General features: G+C 28.7%; 1 protein-coding gene across 1 annotated transcript; it reads left to right on the forward strand.

Annotated features, from left to right (window-relative positions):
- The first annotated feature begins 2,812 nt into the window (after positions 1-2,812).
- Positions 2,813-5,995, forward strand: LOC115703557 (uncharacterized membrane protein At1g16860). Its single transcript, XM_030630788.2, has 4 exons — positions 2,813-3,420; positions 4,461-4,610; positions 5,170-5,381; positions 5,510-5,995. Exons 1-4 carry the CDS (start codon positions 3,109-3,111, stop codon positions 5,703-5,705), a joined length of 870 nt encoding a protein of 289 aa, XP_030486648.2. The 5' UTR covers positions 2,813-3,108; the 3' UTR covers positions 5,706-5,995.
- Positions 5,996-22,946: the final 16,951 nt, after the last annotated feature.

The raw sequence follows: 22,946 nt of genomic DNA on the forward strand, positions 1-22,946 counted from the left end.
ACAAATTCATTGTCAATATGAGGCGCTCCAACGCTAACTACGTTAGCGGGTTTATTTTTTTATTTTTTAATTAGAACATTAATAAATCAACCAACTGCATTGGAGTTGCACTCTGAGAAATAGAAACAAAATCATAAACATTGCCGAGGATGACAATATTAATTTAACTTTGGAGGGATTAGGAACGTTATACCCTACAAAATGAAAGAAAACACAACCAAATAAATAACATATACTAATTTTATATATATATATAAAAAAAATGACAACCTAAAAAATGTGTGATAGAAAAATAAAAATAAAAAATGTACCTCGCATGCAAGAGGGAAGTAACAACTCATTAACAGGTTGTTTGATATTTGAGAGTCTTTTCTTAGTTAGTCTGTGTTTCAACTTGAAATGAGAGAGTACTGCGGAATAAAATGAAAAAGATGAAAATGAAATGAAAGAGAAGAAAATCTTATGCAAACCATTTTATTTCTTCAGTTACAACAACATTATGCAATAAGAAAATAAAACAATTAAGAACTTTTTAATGTAATTATATTTGCATTATTTCATAAATCCCCACAGCACATTATAATGAATTTCAGAATGATGCCAAATACAAAATGAATGGTGGCTCATGTAGAATCTCACCATCCAAAACTTGATTCAAATTATGTAGCACATCTTTATCATAAAATTTTATACAATTTTTAAGTACCACCAAATCAATTACACCAGATTGTACTACTATATATGTAAAAATAAATCATTTGACAAAACTAAATAAGTTTGGTATTTAATCAATTATTAGAGAACGTGATTTACAAAAGATCATGTACGAGCAAAATCATATAGTATTATTAAATTCTCATTCATCTATACTTCAACATAATATGAAAAAGCAAGTTTATGATCAGATTTGAAGAACAAACTAGTTCTATAAGTATCATACGATAAATCTAGCTTGGATGTCCAAAAATAAACAAAGTCTATAGCCTCACGTACAACAATACTTATAGTAAGATATATGATAAGCAACCAAATTAACCAAATATTCAATGACAAAATATTTTACTCTCTAATTTATTCACATTTGAAACAGATTAAACTCATCATCAGCTACTCAATCTCATTTAAAGTAACTCATCAGCAAAAAAAAAATACATATATCAACATTCAAGAGTTCCCCCATCACAACCAATCAAGTCTTTCAAGAACTAACTTTACGTGTCGAATTTCAACTCATTCTGAAGTACGAACAACCTTAATGAATATGAGTCAGTGGAACATAATTGTAAAAAAATGACACAAAATGTTTTTTTTTTTTTTTTATGAAGAAGAGATAAATTGAGAAAGAACTACCATTTCAAATGCACAGAAATGAAAAATAAGAGTGAGAAAGAGGGTCAGGAGAAAGAGAGGGAGGTTATAGTATTTTGTTTGTCCCAATAACCGTCAAATCAAACTGTCAATCATCATTACAAATTAATTTTTTTATTATTATTCTTTAAGCATGATTCCACGATGCACCTCCTTAAAATGCATCCTTAACTTGTTTCGGCACATCTAAAAGAATTATTTAGTCTATATTTTTTTTTATATATTCAGGTACGTTATAACTATTTAAGATATCCTACAAAATTTTGAGAAATTCGGAATAATTTATAATATAGAAAATAATGTTTAAATAGTTTATTTTACACGCGTATAAAATAAAATAATCACGCGTGTAATACACTGTTTGAACGTAGTTTTTAGTGTGTTAAACTTTTTTCAAATTTTTTAAAATTTTGCAGGATGTCTTAAATAACTATAACGTACATGACCATGAAAAAAGATATAACTAAAAAATTATTTTAGATGTTAAAACAGATAAATGTGCATCAATATATGCATTGTAAGATTGTAGAATTTTCCATTGTTTTATATTGTAAAAATTCAACCGATTACAATTTTTTAGCCTACATAATATCGAAAAATTCTATAATATATTTCTTTAAATAAATGAGTGTATATATGTACCCTTATTTATTTCGGTATCTAAAAACTTATTTTGTCTAAATTTTTTTATGATCGTATACATTATACTTATTTAAGACATCTAACAAAATTTTGAAAAATTTGAAAAAATTTGAAAAAATTTAACACGTAGAAAACAGTGTTCAAAGAGTCTGTTGCACGGGTGACTTTTTTATTTTATACGAGTGTGAAATAGACGATTTAAACATTAATTTTTATATTATAAATTATTCAAAATTTCTCAAAATTTTGCAAGATATCATAAATAACTATAATGTACACGACTATGAAAAAATTTAGGCTAAAAAATTCTTATAGATACCGAAACAGTTAGGGTTGCATCAATACATCAATATTAATAGGGTGTATTATAGAAACACCCCATAATATCCTTATACTTTACAAATTTCACCAAATTTAATCTTAACCCTTAGATTAATTCAATTATTCAATCCTTCAATCCAGCAACTACAGTACAATTGGGTAACAATCCGTGTTTTGTTATAACGAGATCAAACCCGATCCCAACTTATGTATTCCGTATAAGTAAATTTCTTCTTTTCTCTAATTCCGCAAATGAGTTTGTGTGGTTTTTGTCTTGATTTCTCATTAATAATTTTACTCAATAATCTGAATGAATTATATTTCTCAAACAACATTTTGAAGAGTCTTTCTGAAAAAAAGAAAAAAAAAATTGTTAAACCAATCCTAACCCCTTTCTTTGTTTCATAATTTTACAAAATTTATTACAGAATGTGAATCCAGCAAACAAATAAAAAAGGTTATCCGAATAAGAGAGTACCGAAAATAGCCAGAAGAATAAAGGAATAAAACCAAGTTTTGAAGGCAAGAATATAATTGGCTGTGATCTAGACTTTTGTAATTGTTTGACTGAAGGCAGTGAGAGGCGAAACGGCGTCGTTAATCTAAAAACAAACTACCGTCTTTGTGTTTGACAAATAAAACGACAACGTTTGGTCCCAAGCTTTCAGTTTCAGACTCATGATACCCCTCCCTCTTTGTCCACTACAGGAAAGATTGGGGCTTCAGAGAGAGAGAGAGAGAAGAGAGAGAGAGACTGAGGAATAGAGAGAGGGACTGATGAACGACCTCTCCAATGGGGCTTTGCTAGAAAAACATTGTTGCACCTGCAAGCCGATACCGGCTTTTGTGCTCTATATTCTAACAACCCTTTTCCTCATAGGCCTTTCGGTCTCTACTTTCTTACTCATTGCGGTTCGAAACGCCACCTTTCTAGTCTCCTTTCTCTTTCTTTCTTCTCTGGTCCTAGCTTTCTTGTTCTGGAACAAGCGTAATTGGAGAACCAAAGGCGCCATCCTTTTCTTCCTCAGCTCTCTTCCCGAAGCTGACCTCCGTCAGGCTAAAGAGGGTCAGCTCGTTAAGATTACTGGGGTAACCCCTCTCTCTCAGTCTCTCTCTTTCCTTTTCATGTCCTTTTAGCTAATTTTATCATATGGGTGGGTTTTCCTCGTAATGTCTCTTGGGGTCCAGTTTAATTATAACCATTTGTGTTTAACGTCTTCAAGTTTGTTCTTTTGTGATTAAAATGGATTACTATGCATTGGGTCCTATTGTGGGTTGGTTGCTGAATGCTGATAAAATTTAGGAAGAAAGAATTGGAAATGAAGTGATTTATGTTATTATTTTCATATTTATATTATGCGCTTCTCAAGAACAAAATTCTTTAATACTCATTGTTTTATTTTTGGCTCAAGAATAATCATTGAAAATTTGATTTACACTTTTGTTACTTACTAAACTACCCTGATTTTAGGTTTGGTTAATTCTATTGGCAATTTAGTATGTCTTTTTCCGTAATGTAACAATAGTAGATAGGTTTGGTGACTTTCCTTCGCTTAAGCTAAGTTTGAGACTTTCAAGGTCCATTCTTTATTGACTTACCTATTTGTGATGACTAAAAGGAATTGTTTGTTTAAAAATACATTGAGTAATGAAAAAAGGAGAAATTTCTCTTTCACTTTCATTCTGCATTATACATTTGGGATTTTATTTTGGAGAATCCTTCACGTAATTAATAAAAATCGGAAAGGATGACTCATTTTGCGAAGGAACCTCTTTTTAAGCAACAAGATTTTGCACCATAATCATGTTTCATGGATTGTGCTTTTTAAGACTTGTTTGAATTGAACTATTTATTTCACAGTTTTGCACTAAGTTTAGTTATAAGTAGTTCTGTGGTAATATCTTCTAGAGTTTTTCTTTGGTATTTGATTGTGCTTTTGATTACATTCCATTGCTTGTACTTCTACATACGTATCTTTTGGTTTAACTCTATCCTATATACTCTCAATCATTTCCAATGAATACCACATTTGAATAATCTTATCATATCAATAATAAATCATATCATTTAACTTCTTTTGTTCAATAGAGAGCTTATCCTGCTTTCATAATTTTCCCGGTGGTTTTAGTTTGCATCATGTGGGAGTGTCTCTCTCCGGTCTTCATATGAAAGGGCTCCCAGTTGTATTTATACATCAACACTCTTATACGAGTATGGAGGCTTGAATTTAAATCCAAGGAATGGATCATGCTTCCAATGGGGTCTGACATATTGTGAGGTATGGAGACTGTTCTACTTTATCTGTCTTTTTCTTTTTTCAGCTTGATTCTTTTTTTTTTAGCTATAATGTTTGACCCGTGAATTAGCTTGATCCATTTTATTATGAAGGTGGTAGTTATATCATATGCAATGGTTGCTATAACGTTTTATCTTTGTAAATATTAACTCTTGACATTACTCCTTTTATGTCTAAATATGCTCACCTCCATTGTTTTCATTTTCTCAGTTCTGCTATTTTATTTTTGCTGATCAGCATTTGTCATTACTCATCATTACATATTATTAATCCATGTAACATACTAACATGTACAAAGTACCTTAAATAGTTTCTTAGTTAATATATTATACTGCATTAACTAGTCATAACTCATAGCCCGCTTCACATAGCTCAACCACCCACAGGTTAAGCATGTTACTGTAAAATCTGGATTGAGAGCAATCCAATGAAGCTAAAAACTTCAAACAACTCTTTTAAACAATGAACTGTGTTTAACGTTAATATGTTGAATATGTCATTCGGAGTTGTAATCTTATACAATAAGATTTGAACCTGACAGAGGTTCTCCACAGACTTTTACATAACTGATAAGAAGTCTGGCCTCAGAGCTGTCGTCAAAGCTGGTTCTGGCTGTAGAGTCACGCCCTTGGTTTTTGAGAGTGAACTTGTCAAAACCACGAGAAGTTGTAGGATTCTCTCTCCCCCACTAAGGAAATGGCTAAGAGAGAGAAACCTCTCAGATGAAGCCCGTCTTCTGCGCCTAGAAGAAGGGTAACACCAAAAACTCACGTTTATTGATTTCTTGTCGTTAGTCTTTTATTATAAATCTTTTCAGTTATCACATCACATCACAAGAACTTTGACTTGGTTAGTATCTGGCATGAATTTGAGTTTGGCAGATATGTACAAGAAGGGAGCACAGTGAGTGTGGTTGGAATAGTTCATAGAAATAATGATGTGACTATGATTGTTCAACCTTCAGAAGTTGTCTCTACAGGATGTTTATGGCAAAAGCTGCTTCTCCCAGTTGACATTGATGGAGTCTTGCTTAGTGTTTCACGAATGGCTGTGGCTGGCCATTCAATCAGCCGATAGCCCGGCCAAAACCTGGCCTGGACTGCTAGTGTCTGACGTAGCTAGGACTTATAAACAGTGTAGGAGAGCTTCTGCTTTAACATCAAGTCTTTTTACAGGGCATTTATTTGACTCGATTATTATTATTATTATTATTATTATCCATTTTTTTCTCTTCTTATTTGTTTCATTTCTTTGTTACCAAAAGCTGTAACAATTTGACTAAGTTAAGGCTTGAATATTATCTATGATTCATTAGGATATTTAATGCTTTCAACTTTCAAGTTTAAGTTGACTGTGATTCTTGGTTACTCCATTTGTTCCTTTCAACTATATAGTCGTTAAAAATAGTTTCTTTTGCAAGTTTGAGATGACTGTGACACCATCTCAAAGTGCCATATAACGACACTCTAGAATAAATGCTGAAGAAAGTATGAAACGACATTGAAAAAAAAAAAGAAAAAAAAAAGCAGTGAATGCTTAAAACGACATTAAAAGCTATCAAACGACAGAAATTTAGATAAACGACTTCCAATTAAAAAACGACAATTATATTAGAACACGACATTAAACTGTAAAACCACATGAATCTTGGAAAATGACTTTAACGACAAAATTTAATAATATTATTCAAGAAAATAGACAAAACAAAAAATGATCTTGAAAAATCGACAAAATCATGTTTGACAAACTAAAATGAATTAGGAACAATGACAAATAAGCTTATTTATAAATTTATTTTTTATATATATAAAAATTGAAAGATTATCCTATTTTCCAATAAAAAGAAAAAATGAAGTTTGGTCCATCACTTGTTTTTCTTTTTTGTCTATGTTATCAGTTTTAACCTTACTATGATTATTAGTTACTCATTTAGGTCTCGTTTTAAATGCCGTATTAAGTGATATTGTATTGTATTGTAATATATTGAATCAGATTATATATCATATTTTATATAATAATATGTTAAACTTTAATTTACACTAAAATATTATATATTTAGGTGTCCATAAAAGTTAATACCACATATAATTTTACATAAAAATACTGCATAAAAAACAGTTCAATATAATACAATACAATACGGCCTAATACGGCGTTCCAAACGAGCCATTATTCTCTTCTTTAATAGAGGTTGTCTAAGTTGGGGAATATTTGCCAACTTTATACTATATCTTCCTTAAAAAGCTCAATTTGTTTAAAAAAGACATGGTAGTTTAAGTATTTAATTCTTCAACACCACCCTAACTTAATAAAGGTGCCATAGAGCAATACTCTAAAACAAGCTACCACAGAGGGGGCAGCTCCCCGATTTTAACTAATTATTCCGATAAACGAGTATTTATATGTATCTATTCTATATAAAGTGTGCCTATATAACTGAAATTCTTGGTCTATGAGAAATTCATGGCTGACTTTTTATTTTTATTTAATAAAATAATAAAATATTATTTATATATAATAAAATAATAATAAAACAAATCCTATTAATATTTGAACTGATATTTAGTATATTTCAACTCTATATATAATCACAACTATAACTCTAGAAATTAAAAATATATATATAAAATAAATTGAACCTTAAACCGCATATACAATTAGTTTGTTGAGAGAGATTAGGAAAAGAACGAATTATATATGGAATTTTTTTACCAAATCGTTTAGGTTTCCTCTAGCTATTTATCTTCATTAATTTATATATTTTTTTTTCAATCGCAGTCCACTCCCACTATTCAATAAACAGAGCAAGCAAATTCTTATTGTCGTTTAGATGGATGAGTGAATCTGCGAAAAATGGAGGATCTGACGCAAATTCGCTGTGAGAAATTCAAAAAAATCGTCCCCCAATTTCTGGTTCTGATCCAATTGGATCTTCTTTTTATTCGTAAATCATCCCCCAATTTTTAAGATTAATTTTTCATTTTCTAACATTTTGAGATTTTTGTCTCCTTATTGAATCTTTTCAAATCTGCATTGTTTCTATCAAAATTAATGAGCTCACATCGTTGTTGTGTTATACGGAGACTAAACTATGCCATTTGTTATGTTTAACCTTCACATCAAAAAACATATTATATTCTATATTTGGATTATGTTAAAAATTTGATCTTATGAAGAATACGTTTAATTAGCTTAATGTGTTTTACTATGCAGTATATTCATATACAGTCCTTCTTTTTCTTTTCTAAATTCGAAAGGATAGTTAATAAATATAATATATAGTTTTTTTTTTTTGAAATAATATATAGCTTTTTTTCACTCTCTCTAATATGAAATAACAAAAAAAAAAAAACTGAATTATTCATGCGCGTTGGGTCCACATGAGTCAAAAAAATCATAAAATTATCCTTTACAAAAATGTACATTGATATTTTTTAATTTTTTTTTATGATCTTAAAAAATATTATAAAAATAATATCAAAACAAAAAAAATTACTTACCCTAATTTCGTTTTATCTTAAGAAAAAAGAAAATTAATTTTATACACAAAAAAATTATTACACAAAAAAAACATCAATTATCAAAAGCAGTAAGACTAGCAAAAAAAATGGACATGGTTTTCACTTTTTGTCGACACTACCATATTCAATTTATCAACGAAAAATGGACAATCTAGATATATGCGGACTTGGCTAGAATGAAAAGTGCAAAATACAAAAATTACACTATTGTCTCTATCGAAGCAAATGAAGATTGAAATCTACCAATGACTATGATTAGTTTTCTTATCTACAATTTTTAGACAAATGCTATCTTCAATTATCAATAATTTAGAGATTGATTTTTAATTTTCTTTTTATCTTACACCCATTTAAGTAATGTTTCTTTAAGTATTGGAACATCAATTTTTAATTTATTTTTGGATTAACTTAAGAACATATTTAAATCATCAAGCTTTCTTAAACACTAATATATTGAATTCGGTATTCACTTTTAATTGACAACATTATAAAATATAATATTTAGATACACGTAATAATAATCTCACCTAATAATTAATAATATTTTTTCTTTAATTTTTAATTGTATCACTTTCAAATAACATAGAAAAAAATTAGCATAAATTTAGTATACGTGACTCGCACGTAGTTTTTTACTAGTATAAATATGTATATATAAACTTTCTCAACTTTTTTCTGTTTCTTCTAAATTTTGCAATATTAAAATCTTTTAGTTAGAACTTTGAAATTTACAGTAAGTTACGATAGTGGTGGTAAAAAGATCACAAAAAGATTTCCTGAGAAATAATTTTAATTACACCCTAATTAGCTGTTATAACAAACTTAACAAAATTACAACAATTGGCTAAAGATAAATTAATAAAAACTTAAATATTAAAAGATAGTTAAATTACTGGAAACCTATGATGACAAACTAACAAAGACTGCTCCTCTTGAACTCAAGTCTATTGTTGATGTTGAATGTTTATGAATGAATAAATCATCTTTTTTGCTAAAAAAAAAAAAAAAAAAAAAAAAAAAAAAACAAAGACTGCCGAATTATTCTTTAACACTCTTTGTTGAAAACTCTTGTAAAAATGCTTGATAAGTAGACATATTGTTTAGATGTTTTATATCTCAAAAATATTATATTAAATAAACGAAATTGAAATGTGTTAATACAAATGAGAAAGAAAGTTTAAATGTTCAAAAAGAAAATATAATACATAATTACTAAAAAGAAGAGGAAGAAGAAAAACATTTGCAGCAAAAGTATATGGTTATTTTATTTTCTTTTATTTTTTTTGACAAATATATGGTTATTGTATTAGTTTTTCAGGAAAATGACATTTTTCTTTCACTTTCCTAACTCTCAAGTGTGGGTTGATTGACAGTAAGTTTTTGGGCAAAATTCGTATTCCAGTTGATGGGCCTATATAAAGATGATATGGCTAATTCATGACATATATAATTGTAATTGGGGGTAAGTTGAAAAATGCCTCTTTTATTAATCAATTAACCAAATTTGCCTCTAGTTTTATATTTATTTGAAACATACCTCTTTTTATATGTATTGTACCCAAAATACCCTGACATAAGAGAGTCACATGGAGAGTATCTTGAAGTGACAGGGGTAAAATTGGTACAATGTTTAAAAAAAGAGGTAAAAATGATAGACTTTAAAAAAGAGGGTAAAAATGAAAGAGGACAATATAAAAAAGGTATAGAGTGTAATTTCCTCATTGTAATTTTTGTTTGTTTTAGAGAAAATTATTAATTATATGGGTTTTTATAATTTTGTGTAAAAATATAGCTTTTCTTTTTTTTAAGAAAAAAAGTTATTTTATGGAAAAAATAAAAAAAAAAATTGACAATATGAAAAAATTAGGTAAAAGTAACCAGCGTAACTATAGGGGTAACCAATTACTTTTCTCATATTTTTCAACTTTTTTTTAAAAAAAAAAAATTCCAAAAAAATAATATATTTTTTAAAAAAACCCATATTTTTACAAATTTTTACCTTAAAAACCTTTATGAAAATTCCCTTTTTTGTTAATATATAATATACTATAATATTGTACATACATAACGATATACTTAAGAGGAGGAGAGGTGTAGTACTAATTAAGTTTTGTCAACTTTGTTATAATGTACTTACATAACATATTTTTTGATATAATTTTGGTCTAATAGTACTATCATTTTGATAAAAATCCCAAATGTCCTAGATTAAATTATGGCTGGATAATATTATGTACATTAGACCAAAATTAGACCAAAATGACAAATATGAACTTTTTTTTTAGTGAACATAAAGTTTTTTATTGCTAAATGTAATTTTTAGTCACAACAAAAAATTAATACATGTTTTACTCACATAAAAAAAAGTTCAAATTTGTCATTTTAATTTAGATAACCTATTATAGTTTTATTAATTGATCAATGCATTGGCTAATTTTTGATTAATTTGTTTATTAATATGCACCTAACGTGTCAAACGTGTTGACTTCGGATTTAGTAAGTTAACTAGTGTTTAATTAACCTAAAATTTAATTGTGTTTAACTTATTTTGACAAGTATTTATTCATGCTAAACCCAATCTCCTAATTTTGTGTCGTTTTCGAGTTATATTATGATCTATATTAAATTAAATAGAATTGATTCTTATTAAAAAAAAAAAAAAAAAAATACATTTCCTAATCTCCCGAGATAGCTCGCTATGCATAAAGTTTCAACTACTATTCTAAAACTAATTAAAGTATAAACCAACCATTTTGGTTTGAGAAAAGATAAAATAAAACGACATTTCAAGTCAGTGGAGGGGGCATTATATTTAGTAGTTCTTGTACAATTACAATAATTGGTGTTTGTTTAAGTCAAAAAGCTCAAAACTTCTAAAGTGCCTCCGATTGCAAGGGACATTAATGAAAATGAAATATTCAAGTTGTGGCTTTTGGTCACCAAGTGGACGACGATGCTTGATAAGTTGGTCAAGCATGGTTGAAGAAAAGGAGGTTAAGTAATTTGTGTGTGTGTGTACCTATTTGACTGACTCTCTTTCTTTTTCTTTTCTTTTTTTAATAAGGATCATTTGACCCTTTGAATCAAGTTTCAAAGACATTGTAAGTTGCAACCAAATTAATATTATACAAATTTGATGCATATATTTTTGGATACGAACAACATGCATGTTATGTTATGTGTGTGTTTAGTCAATTTTAGGCAGGTTTGCCTTTATGTGTAGATGAAAGGGTGCAACAACGTTAATTTATATAGTATAAAAAAAAAAGTTCAACTTCAGCTTCTTAAAAAAGCAATAATAAGGTTCCATTTTGGATCAACTTGTGTGGATTTTGCTTGATTTTCCTAACATAAAATAATCATTATTTTGTTAATCATGGTATATTCCAAATAACTCTCACCCTTAAAATTGTATTTATAAAGAAACTTGTTGCTACTTTATTCTGGGCTACTTAAAATGTTGTGGATCAAGAGGAGTTGACAAGTTGGATTAAGTAAATAATATGCTTTTTTATTTATTGTTGTGATCACCATTTCATGGTCGAGTTTAGTCTTTACATTATCTTAATTAAGTAATTACAATCACAAACAACTTGCCTAATTGCGTATATTTGTGATAAGGGCAGGCATTATTAGTTTCGCTTTCGACTCTTTTAATTTAAATATTATTTAAGGGTAACTAAAGAAAATTCCAAGAGCAAAGTTTACCTACCAATGACTCAAACTTGCTAACAAACTTCCATTCAAATTATATTCCATGTTGACCCTATTGCATTTCTTAGTGGACTACTTCTCAGTCAACTCATCAGTTGATCAACATAGCTAATAATCATTTTCTAAGATAATATAATGACATGTTTATTATTTTTTCTAGCTGTTTCTACTTATGATTCCAAGATATATGAGTAGATCATGAAAATGAGACCACCTTTTTTTTTCTTAAAAATATATTTATTTATTATGCGTACGTACGTATATGAATAATGGTGACTTAATTAAAACTATATTTAACTATTTATTATAGGGTGTTTCTATAATATATTATTTTAAAAATCAATAAAAAAAATAATGTATTGATGTTCTTTTTATCTGTTTCATTATCTAAAAAATTATTGTAGTTTAAGTTTTTCATATTTGTGTACGTTATAGCTATTTAAGATATCTTAATTTTTTTTTTTTGAGAAATTTAGAATAATTTAAAATATAGAAAGCAATGTTTAAACAGTCTATCAATTCATACGCGTATATACAATAAAATAGTCACACACTATTTGAACTTGTTTTAAGTGTGTTAAATTTTGAATTTTTCTAAATTTCTTATTAAAATTTTGTAGGATGTCTTAAATAATTATAACATAAAAAAAAGTTTGACAAAAAATATTATTTATGATACTAAAAAAAATAAAGATCTATCAGTGTATCAATTTTAAGGGGTACATTATAAAATTTTCATTATATTGTTGTCCCAAACTTTTACTCGGGTTGGCTCTCTCAACTTGTCAAATAAAATAAAAATATGTATATTGGTTTGTTTAGCACTTATTCCCAATTTTCTATCTATCACATTGTTACATTAGCACGTTTTGTCAAATCCCACTACAAGAAATGTCACTTTTACCAGCACAGTTCGCTATTGCGCTGGTAAATTACTTTTACCAGCGCATTTTGGAAACTGCGCTGGCAAATGGGTCAAAGTTTTACCAGCGTACATTTGCAGTGGCTAAAATCTAACTAAATGGAAAAAGTCATTTTTGCCCGCGCTTTTCATTTTATGCTGGCAAAAGTTCAAATTCCAACATTGATTTGCCAACCCCCTTTTGCCAACACATCACAAGTAAATTCTATTTTACCATCGCATTACTAACTTTTGCCAGTACAAAAATATGATGGCAAAAGTGAGATTTCTTGTAGTGTTCTCTGTAGTCATTCGAAGAACAAACAGAGTATACTAAAAAATTTACAACGAGAAGATCACTACAACCACTTTTTAGTCTGAAGCTTCTTTAACACATAAATTGACATCACCACAATTAAAAAATTAGGTTTTTCCTACAATTTGAAATAGTCAATTAATGTATTGTCATTGGTATCTAAAATAGTCGTCTATTCAACCGTGCAAAACTAGTAGTATAGGCGACGAAAAAAAATCATCAGTAAAATTTTTTGCCGATGGACTAAAACTGTCACCTATAGTATAAACTATAAGCCATGCATGGTGTAAAATTGTCAGCTATATTAGAGACTATGGTTTAAAATTGCCGTCGATTATAATTTTATACAAAAGTTTTTATCCAAAGTCTTGGTGAATTAGTTGAACTAAGGTGGAACCTTCAACTGCTGCTTAAGGATTCTCTTCTTCCTCTGAAGTTGAACAACTTTAAGTCATTTGACAAATATGTGCAAATCCTTCATCGGTGGAAAAGCACCTCTAATACCGAACTCTTTAGATTTGCAAATCACACCACGCCCTAAATTAAGAGCTAACTAAATGTTTAAATACAAAAAGGAAAAAAAATAAAAGCAAAAATAGAATATACTGAAAGTTACAGGTTTCTTATTCGAGAGTACAGAGGCCTTTTTGGTTTTCTTTAGAGGTTGCGTGGTGAAATCAAAATCAAAATTCACTACAAAAAACATTTACTTTTAGTGATAATTTTTTAGTCACAACATAAATTTTTTGTGACTAAATGTGACTTTTAGTCACAACAAAAAATTACTTGTGACAAAAATATAGTCTTTAGACACAAGTTGTCACTAATTTAGTTTTAGTCACAATTATATATTGTGACTAAAAATACATTTAGTCACAACCATTTGTGATTTTTGTGACTAATACCTTTAGCCGCAGACTTTTTAGTCACATCATAGGAATGGTGATTTGTAATTAGTCACAACTATTTTACTTTTTAGCCATAAATTTCGTTGTGACTAAAAATAAGATTTTTTGTAGGGATTGAATAAATAATAATGAAAATGCAAATATAATTACAAAAGTCATGAGAGAGAGAGAGAAAGTGAAAAAAATGAGATATTATCATGGTTGATGATGGTTGAGATCTTGTGGGAAAAAAACCCTAAACTAAAAATGCAACGAGGAGGGAGGAGGTGTGATACGGTAAGAGAGAGCAAGAGATAGGAAGAATGAGAGCGAGTGTGTGTGTGTGTGTGTGTGTGTGTGTGTGTGTGAGAGAGAGAGAGAGAGAGAGAGAGAGAGAGAGAGAGAGAGAGAGAGAGAGAGAGAGAGAGAGAGAGAGAGAGATGATGGGTGGTGGTGGGTGCGACCAAGGTCAAGGGTGGTAGGTGCAATCGAGGTCCTCGAATCGCCAGAGAGAGAGAGAGAGAGAGAGAGAGAGAGAGAGAGAGAGAGAGAGAGAGAGCGAAAATGAGGAATTAGATCTGGGATTTTTGTAACTCCCTTACTACCAATATCTAAATTTTGTTTTGTGGAAATTTTAAACCGCCAGAAGAAGTACACGAGTGTTTAAAACTATCCGAAATAATTAATTATAGTCGACGATTTTAAACATTCACTTAATTATATTAGCGACTCAAAAAATATGTTTGATGATCGACGAGAATAGTAGTTTTTGTAGTAATGCACTAAAATATTATAATAATTTTAGAGCTTATTTGATGTTGTGTATGTTGGGTTTTGTGCCCTAAATCAATTTTATTTCAATATAATCAGATTTACTTATTAATAAAGATCAGAAATAACATTTTATGTTGCATGGTTCACATGATTTATTTCATGATTATATATATAATGTATGAATTCTATTTAAGTCCAGAACATATGAATTTGTTAAAGATTATAGTGTTGTCAGCACAGTGGAATATAATCTTAATTATATGTTCGAAAGTTTATTCCCTGATTTGTCAGAACACTGGATTTAGACTGACATGGTATAATCAGCGATAGGTATTCTTACACCTTGGAAAAGTGTTATGTCCTTTCCAGGACATTGCCAAAGTTTACCAGTATCGGATGTATGGAGTATACATCGGAATAGACCGATATTGAACTTTGACTAGATATATTAAAATTTACTGTAATATCTATTCAATTCAATATCACATGTTGATCCTTGATCAAATGATCTTAATCCTGATATGATTAGGTTCAATCTCAAGAGTGTTATTCGTGTTCTTTGATTTGTTAGTTAAGCCTACTTTTGGGTTAGGGTGATACGTACATTTTGGGAACACGGTAGTGCAATTGAGTGGGAGCGCTAACATAAATATGAAATCTATAGCTTCTATCTGGTGAATAGAAAGTAAAGGATGATTTCCTTCGAGCTTAACCAAACAAAAATAAATGGTGGAGTACTCATTTCACTTAGCTGAAATATCATTTATAGAGGGTTAAGTGTTTTAAGGATAAAATACATTGTAAGGTGTTACGGTAATTTAATCCCTTTACAGTGTAAATCATCTATATAGAGGATCATTGATCACATTAGGATTATAACAATGGATAACTAATGATGTGTCTATATCGTGGAACATATAGAGCGTTCTATATGACTGAGAGTGCAATTCCAAGTTCTAAGAGTGGATTCAATAAGGAATTAATAAGTTAGGGAATTTACTTGGTAAATTCGGTTCGACTTATTGGAAGCTCGGTTATATAGACCCATGGTCCCCATACTAGTTGAGACCATTCTGCTTGTAAGACTCAGTTAATTGATTTTAATTAATCAATTATAATTCTAAAAGTTAGACTATGTCTACTTTATGAATTTTCACTAAGCAAGGGCGAAATATTAAAGAAAAGAGATTCTAGGTTTATTTATTAATTAAGATACTTTATATGTCTAAATTAATAAATATATTAAATGGCAATATTATTTAATAATTATTTTTAAGTTATTAAATAATTAGAATTGGCATTTGAATGGTTAAATTAGAAAATTGGCATTTTTGAGAAAATGGGAATGGAAAATAATAAAATAGAAAAGTTGCAAAGTGAGGCCCAATTTCATTATATGGGCCGCCCACTATGCATAGGCTTTTACCATTTTGTTTTTCCATTATTTTAACGCCACACAATTCTAACCTAAACCTAGAGGGCATTCTATTAATAGAAAGTAATGGCTTCAAGAAACAACACACAATTGCATCTCATTCTTTTCAGAGTGAATTCCTGAGCCACCACTTTCCTCTCTCTTTTCTTCTCTTCAAAATTTTGAAATTCCTTGAGTGAATGATGTTGGGTTTTATGCCCTAAATAAAACTCATTTCAATATAATCAGATTTACTTATTAATATAGATCAGAAATAACATTTAATGTTGCATGGTTCACATGATTTATTTCATGATTATATAATGTATGAATTCATCTGAAACCCTTTTCACATACTTGATCCTGTTTATTGTGTTGTCAACACTTTGGAAAGTAAACATGACTATGTGAATAAAGTTTCCTAGATTTATCAGACACAGGGTTTTACTGATATGATAATCTACAACAGAGTTTACTTGCATTTGGAGAAATGCTAAGTTCTTTCCAGAGCATTAGTTAAAGTAAAGCTCAGGTTGGATGCATGGAGTATGCATCGAAAGGGACCGATATTGAACTTTGACTTAGATTTATTAAACTTACCGTAATATTTATTCAAGTCAATATCGCCTAGTTGATCCTAGATCAAATGATCTTAATCCTGTTATGATTAGGCTCAATCTCAAGAGGCTATTCGTGTTCTTTGATTTGTTAGTTAAGCCTACTTTTGGGTCAGGGTGATACGTACATTTTGGGAACATGGTAGTGGAATTGAGTGGGAGCGCTAACATAAACATGGAATCTATAGCTTCTATCTGGGGAATAGTAAGTAAAGGATGATCTCCTTCGAGCTTGACCAAACGAAAATAAATGGTGGAGTACTCATTTCACATGAGCTGAAATATCATTTATACGGGGTTAAGTGTTTTAATGATAAAATACATTGTAGGGTGTAACGGTAATCTAATCCCTTTACAGAGATCATTCATATAGAGGATTATTGATCAAATTAGGATTATAACAATGGATAACTAATGATGTGTCTATATGGTGGAACATATAGAGCATTCTATATACTGAGAGTGCAATTCTAAGTTCTATGCGTGGATTCAACGAAGAATTAATAAGTCAGTGAATTTAAGTAATAAATTCTTGATCTGCTTATTGGAAGCTCAGTTATATAGACCCATGGTCCCCCCACTAGTTGAGATAATATTACTTGTAAGACTCATATAATTGGTTTTGATTATAATTCTCAAATTAGACTATGTCTATTTGTGAATTTTTCACTAAGTAAGGGCGAAATTGTAAAGAAAGAGTTTTAGGGGCATATTTGTTAATTATGATACTTTGTATGGTTCAATTAATAAATATGATAAATGACAATATTATTTAATAATTATTTATAGTTATTAAATAGTTAGAATTGACATTTAAATGGTTGAATTAGAAAATTGGCATTTTTGAGAAAATCAGATGCAAAAGTGATAAAACTGCAAAATTGCAAAAAGTGAGGCCCAAATCCATATGGTATAGGCCGGCCCCTTTTATAGGAATTATCCTCTGATATTTTCATTATTTTAATATCAAATAATTCAAACCTAACCCTAGTGGAATGCTATAAATAGATAGTGAAGGTTTCAGGAAATTTACACTTAACTTACACACTTTTCCTTCAGAGAAAAACCTGAGCCTTCTCTCTCTATACCTAGCCGCCACCTTCTTCTCTTTCTTCTTCCTTAAAATTTCGAAATACTTAGTGATTAGAGTAGTGCTCACACACAGCAAGTGATACCTCAATCATAGTGAGGAAGATCGTGAAGAAAGACATTCAACAAGAAGGAGTTTCAGCACTAAAGAAGGAGAGAAAGAGATCCAGGTTCAGATATTGATAATGCTCTGCTACAGAAAGGAATCAAGGGCTAGAAATCTGAACGGAATGAGTCATTATATTCTGCTACACCCAATGTAAGGTTTCCTAAACTTTATATGTGTTTATTTCATAATCGTTTTAGAAGTTTATATTTAGGGTGTTAATCAACATACTTGTGAGTAGATCTAAGATCCTGGTAAAATATTTCCAACAACTGGTATCAGAGCCATGGTAATTGATTTGCTTGCAAGAAATTTGGACTTAAAACGATTGTTTGATGTTTTGGATGGTATCATGTTGTATTGAGTGTTATATGATGATTGATTGATGTTTGTGAATTTTCGTAAAAACTTATTGAATATCTGTTTCTGGAATTATTTTTATTGGATAGTATGGAAAAAGTTAAGCAATTTACTTTTTTACAGAACTCAATTTCGATTTAATTTGAATTAGTTATGATTTTTTGAAGTTTCGGAAAAAATCAGAGTCGTGCAACAGGGACACGCGCGCGGAAATCATGCTGCCTCCCCCCTGCGCCGTGTTTCCTCCTCCATGCCACCCTATAGCGCGCGCGGACAGTATGCACAGCATACTGTCCGTACAGCTCGCATTCTTTTCGTTTTTCTTCGATTTTTCATGCTATTTCATGGATTTAAGTTCCGATTTTTTGTGTAGTTTTGTATTTAGACATTTACTATTCCTATTTCAATTCGAAATATCATAATTAAATTAATTAATATTTTTTTTTAATTTAATTCATGATATTAGTGTAATTTGAATTTGAAAATAGTAAATATCTATCTTTTTGCTTAATTATCTATCTTATTTTTAAATTTGATTATATCTTATCTTATTTTTAAATTTAAGGTCAGATTTTAAATTTTTAAATTAAATATATATTTTTTTAAATAATTTGACCTTATTTAAATTTAAAAATAAGATAACTATAATCATGTAATTTTAAATAGTAGTAAGATATTTTGCTAACTTTTAAATTTTGTTATTTTATTTATTTAAATTAAATCATAAAATCTGAAAAAGATATTTATTTATCTTTTTTATTTTTATTGAATATTTAATTTATAAAATAACATTAAATTTTTAAAAGTAGTTAGCAAATTTTAAAATGATATTTAGGTTAGTTGAAACCTAATTTTTCAAAATTGTAGGTTTAATTTCAAATATTATTTTATTAATATCGAAAATATATATATTTTATTATATTATTATTTTTTCGAAAATAAATATTTTTTTTAATTATAAAATCCTACATCCAACTATCCAGCTAACCTTGTTCCAGGAGTATGTGTTTTAGCTTGTTTGTAAGTTTTCAAAACCTATAATTACTTGATTGCAAATAGCCATGGTTAACTTGTTGACACATCCAATGATCTGATTTTAACTCATGGCTCCCTTGGTCAAGTAAATAATTTGTAACAGGTCATTTTCACAATCTTCTTTCATCTGTGTATGACCTAGCAACATGATAGGATCCATCCAAATTGTGTGCCTGTGTGAGCCTATATGTTTAATTTTGTTATAGATGCATATAGGTTGTTGTTGCTAAATAAAATATCATAGTTTTTGATAGATTTTATTTAGGCCCATTTAGTTTTTGGGCCTATTCAATTGATAACAGTTGTTCATTTTAAGGTTAAATTCCTCTCTTTTGGGCCTTGCGTGAGAGTTGGGAGCCATAGAAGTGGGTACGACATACTGAACCCAGCACCCCCTCACATGAACCACCCCAATTGTGAAGGCCCATTTGCCTGATTTGAATAACTGTACTAGGTTAATTAAATTAGTTTAACCTAATAAAATTGATTAGCAACATAATTAATTTCATTTATTTTGAAATTAATTTAAGAAAACCATAGTTTAAAGAATTTTATTCTAAGCTAAACTATATGTATTTTCTTGTATTTAATTAAATATAGAATTATAACCATCTAGATTCTTTCTGAAGCTTAATTTAAATTTTTCATTAAATATTCCTATTTAAGTTGATATTTAGTTATCTATAACTAATCAACTTAATCTGAATATCTTTTAAATTTCAAAAATCAAAATTAAGTTGAAGAATTTTAGGAATTGGTTATTAAGATTCTTTAGATATATTTTTTTTTTAATTTGATATTTTTTCAAATATTAACTTAAAATGGAATATTTTCAAATTAAGTGGTTACAACTTAATTTTTGATATTTAGTTAAATTTAAATTTAAAAATATTTAAGTTCTAGATTTTTTCTAATACAACTTAAATTAGATATTTTTTCAAATTTTGTGGAAAAGATACTTAGTCAAATAAGATATTTTCTAGATAGTTATTTCTAGACTACTTATTATTTCTAATATTAAATAGAAAAATATTATACATTGTGAAATTAATTATTTAAATAATTAATTTTGGTACAATTTATTTTAAGTATATTTTTTCCTAGTATTAAACTAGAGATTAATAATTAAGCCTTCTCTACACTTAATTATTTATTTCTTGAATTTAATACATTTAATTAAATTTAAAATTAAATATCTAAGTTGATTTTCATCATGATACTTAAATATTTCTTTTTCATGACACTTAATTAAATAGAAAAATATTTTTAGTTGAAATTTATTTTTTCAACTAAATTTAAATAATTTTCAAAATATATATTTTTTTTATTTTATTAATCAATTTCGAAATTGCATTTCTTAAATGCATTAATTTCGAATTTTATTTGAAAAATAGATTAAAGTTGTAAATTATTTATTTTAATTTTGGACCAACTTAAATCAATGATTTTTTTATTTAATGATTAATTAAAATAAATGAAGTAAAATATATTTAATTAGAAAATGAATTAATTAGTCCATGAAAATCTAGATAGATCTTATCTGTTTTTGTTTGAAGTATTTTTCTAGTGTATTTAATTAAATTAAAAATTAATATTTAAGTTGATTTTCATCATCATACTTAAATATTTGAAATTTTTCTTATATATTTAATTAAATAGGAAAATTATATTTTTTGTTGTAAATTAATTTTACTAATTTATTTTGGGCCAACATTAAATTAAAATAATTTTTCCAGAATTTATTTTTATTTTATTTTAAAGCAATTTCGAAAATTGTATTCTTAAATACTTCAATTTTTCGAAATGCAATATATATTTATAGAAAATTAAATTTGAGTTGTAAATTAATTTAAATTAATTTTGTAACAACTTAAATTGAATATTTTTCTAAATATTTATTGAAAATTATTACTAAGATGGAAATAATTCATGTTATTTTCATATCTATCTAAGTAAAATTTCTAAATATTAAATTAAAATATATATTTAGAATTTTTCATTCTAAATTGGAAATTTAATTAAATAAATATATATTTAAAATAAATAGATTAAAATAAAATAAGTATCAAAGAAAATACAACTCTCTTTAAATAATGAGCTTTATTATTATTAGGATATTCAATCTCCATTGTTGGTCTTACAATAGTTAAATGTTTTCAATATAGCCTCGAGACGCTAGACTTCGTCCCCCTTATGGATGGTTATTCATTGAACGCATTTAACACCGTAAGATCTCATTTGATAAGTGTTTTGTAAGTTTTCGTCTCTATTAGACTCTCCCCTACAGTGACTACTTAGAGATAAACTGATAAAACATGAAATAATGGTGGAAGCTCATAAAATGAGAATAACCTTGACTCTCGCCTACCGGGACAACGTTGGATTCTTATTTTGATCGAATAAAAGGTTGCTAGAATGGTTTGCATTTTAGATGAGCTGACAACTCTATTCAATGAATGATACTTTGACTCTCGCCTACCGGGACACTGTATCAGTTTTTTGGAAATCTTGGAAATTATTTAGGATTGTATGTTTTAATATTTTCACTTGTCATTCCTACTTGCTATATGTTTAATAATTTCTGAATTGTGTATGAATTTATATTGAACCATGTTATTTTCTGTTATTAAATTGTAGTTTAATTTCGAATCTTCATTGTTGGTCTAACATGTTTGTTTTTCTAATGAGATAAATCCCTAATGAATTTTCACCATTAGACATACATAATAGTGTTAGATCTCGAAAGATAAATATTGTATATGCAACATCTAGCTGTTCATCAATTGATGACACCTTAGACTAGTATTTTTACGATATGAAACAAGAAGATTGTATAAATAAGATTACTTTGACTTTCGCTAATCGAAGCATCGTTGGATTCTTATTCAAACAACAAAATTGTCCTAATTCCTCCTAGCTTATTCATTTTGGATTAGCTCAATAACATATCATTGGATGAATGGTCTATAAATCATTTCATGTCATTCTATTTTCTCTTAAGAAATTAAATGACATATGATTATAACCCGAAAATCTATTCCACAATGATATAAGTCTTCAATCTTAGAAATCTCCTACTTGTATGGCAATCTAACTTAGAGTTTAAATTAGTAGTGGTGGTCCAAGAAAGAATTACTCATTTTATTTGGTATAAATTAAGTCTTTGACTTTAATTTTAGAATCCAACACTACTACAAAACAAGCCTTTAGAGTCGCTTTTTTCAGCATAATAATTAATAATCGACGCCATAGGGTTAAAAATTTTTAGAAGGGAATTTGACGCCACTTTTGGCGTCGGTTATTTGGAAATAACCGACGCCATAGGGTGTGCCCCCCTATGGCGTCGGTTATTTGGAAATAACCGACGCCATAGGGTGTGCCCCCCTATGGCGTCGGTTATTTCCAAATAACCGACGCCAAAAGGGTTTATAACCCTAGCTCATCACTTCGTCTTCCTCATTCGACCAGCCAGCCCAGAAATCCCCAAATCAGAGAAACCCCAAACCCTCTCCGCCAACCACCACGAAAAATCACCCCCATTTCACCATTTTTTTTACCATTTTAGCTCATTTTTGTTTCTAAAT

Source organism: Cannabis sativa, chromosome 1 (genome assembly GCF_029168945.1).
Source record: "Cannabis sativa cultivar Pink pepper isolate KNU-18-1 chromosome 1, ASM2916894v1, whole genome shotgun sequence".
In the NCBI taxonomy this organism is placed as follows: domain Eukaryota; kingdom Viridiplantae; phylum Streptophyta; class Magnoliopsida; order Rosales; family Cannabaceae; genus Cannabis; species Cannabis sativa.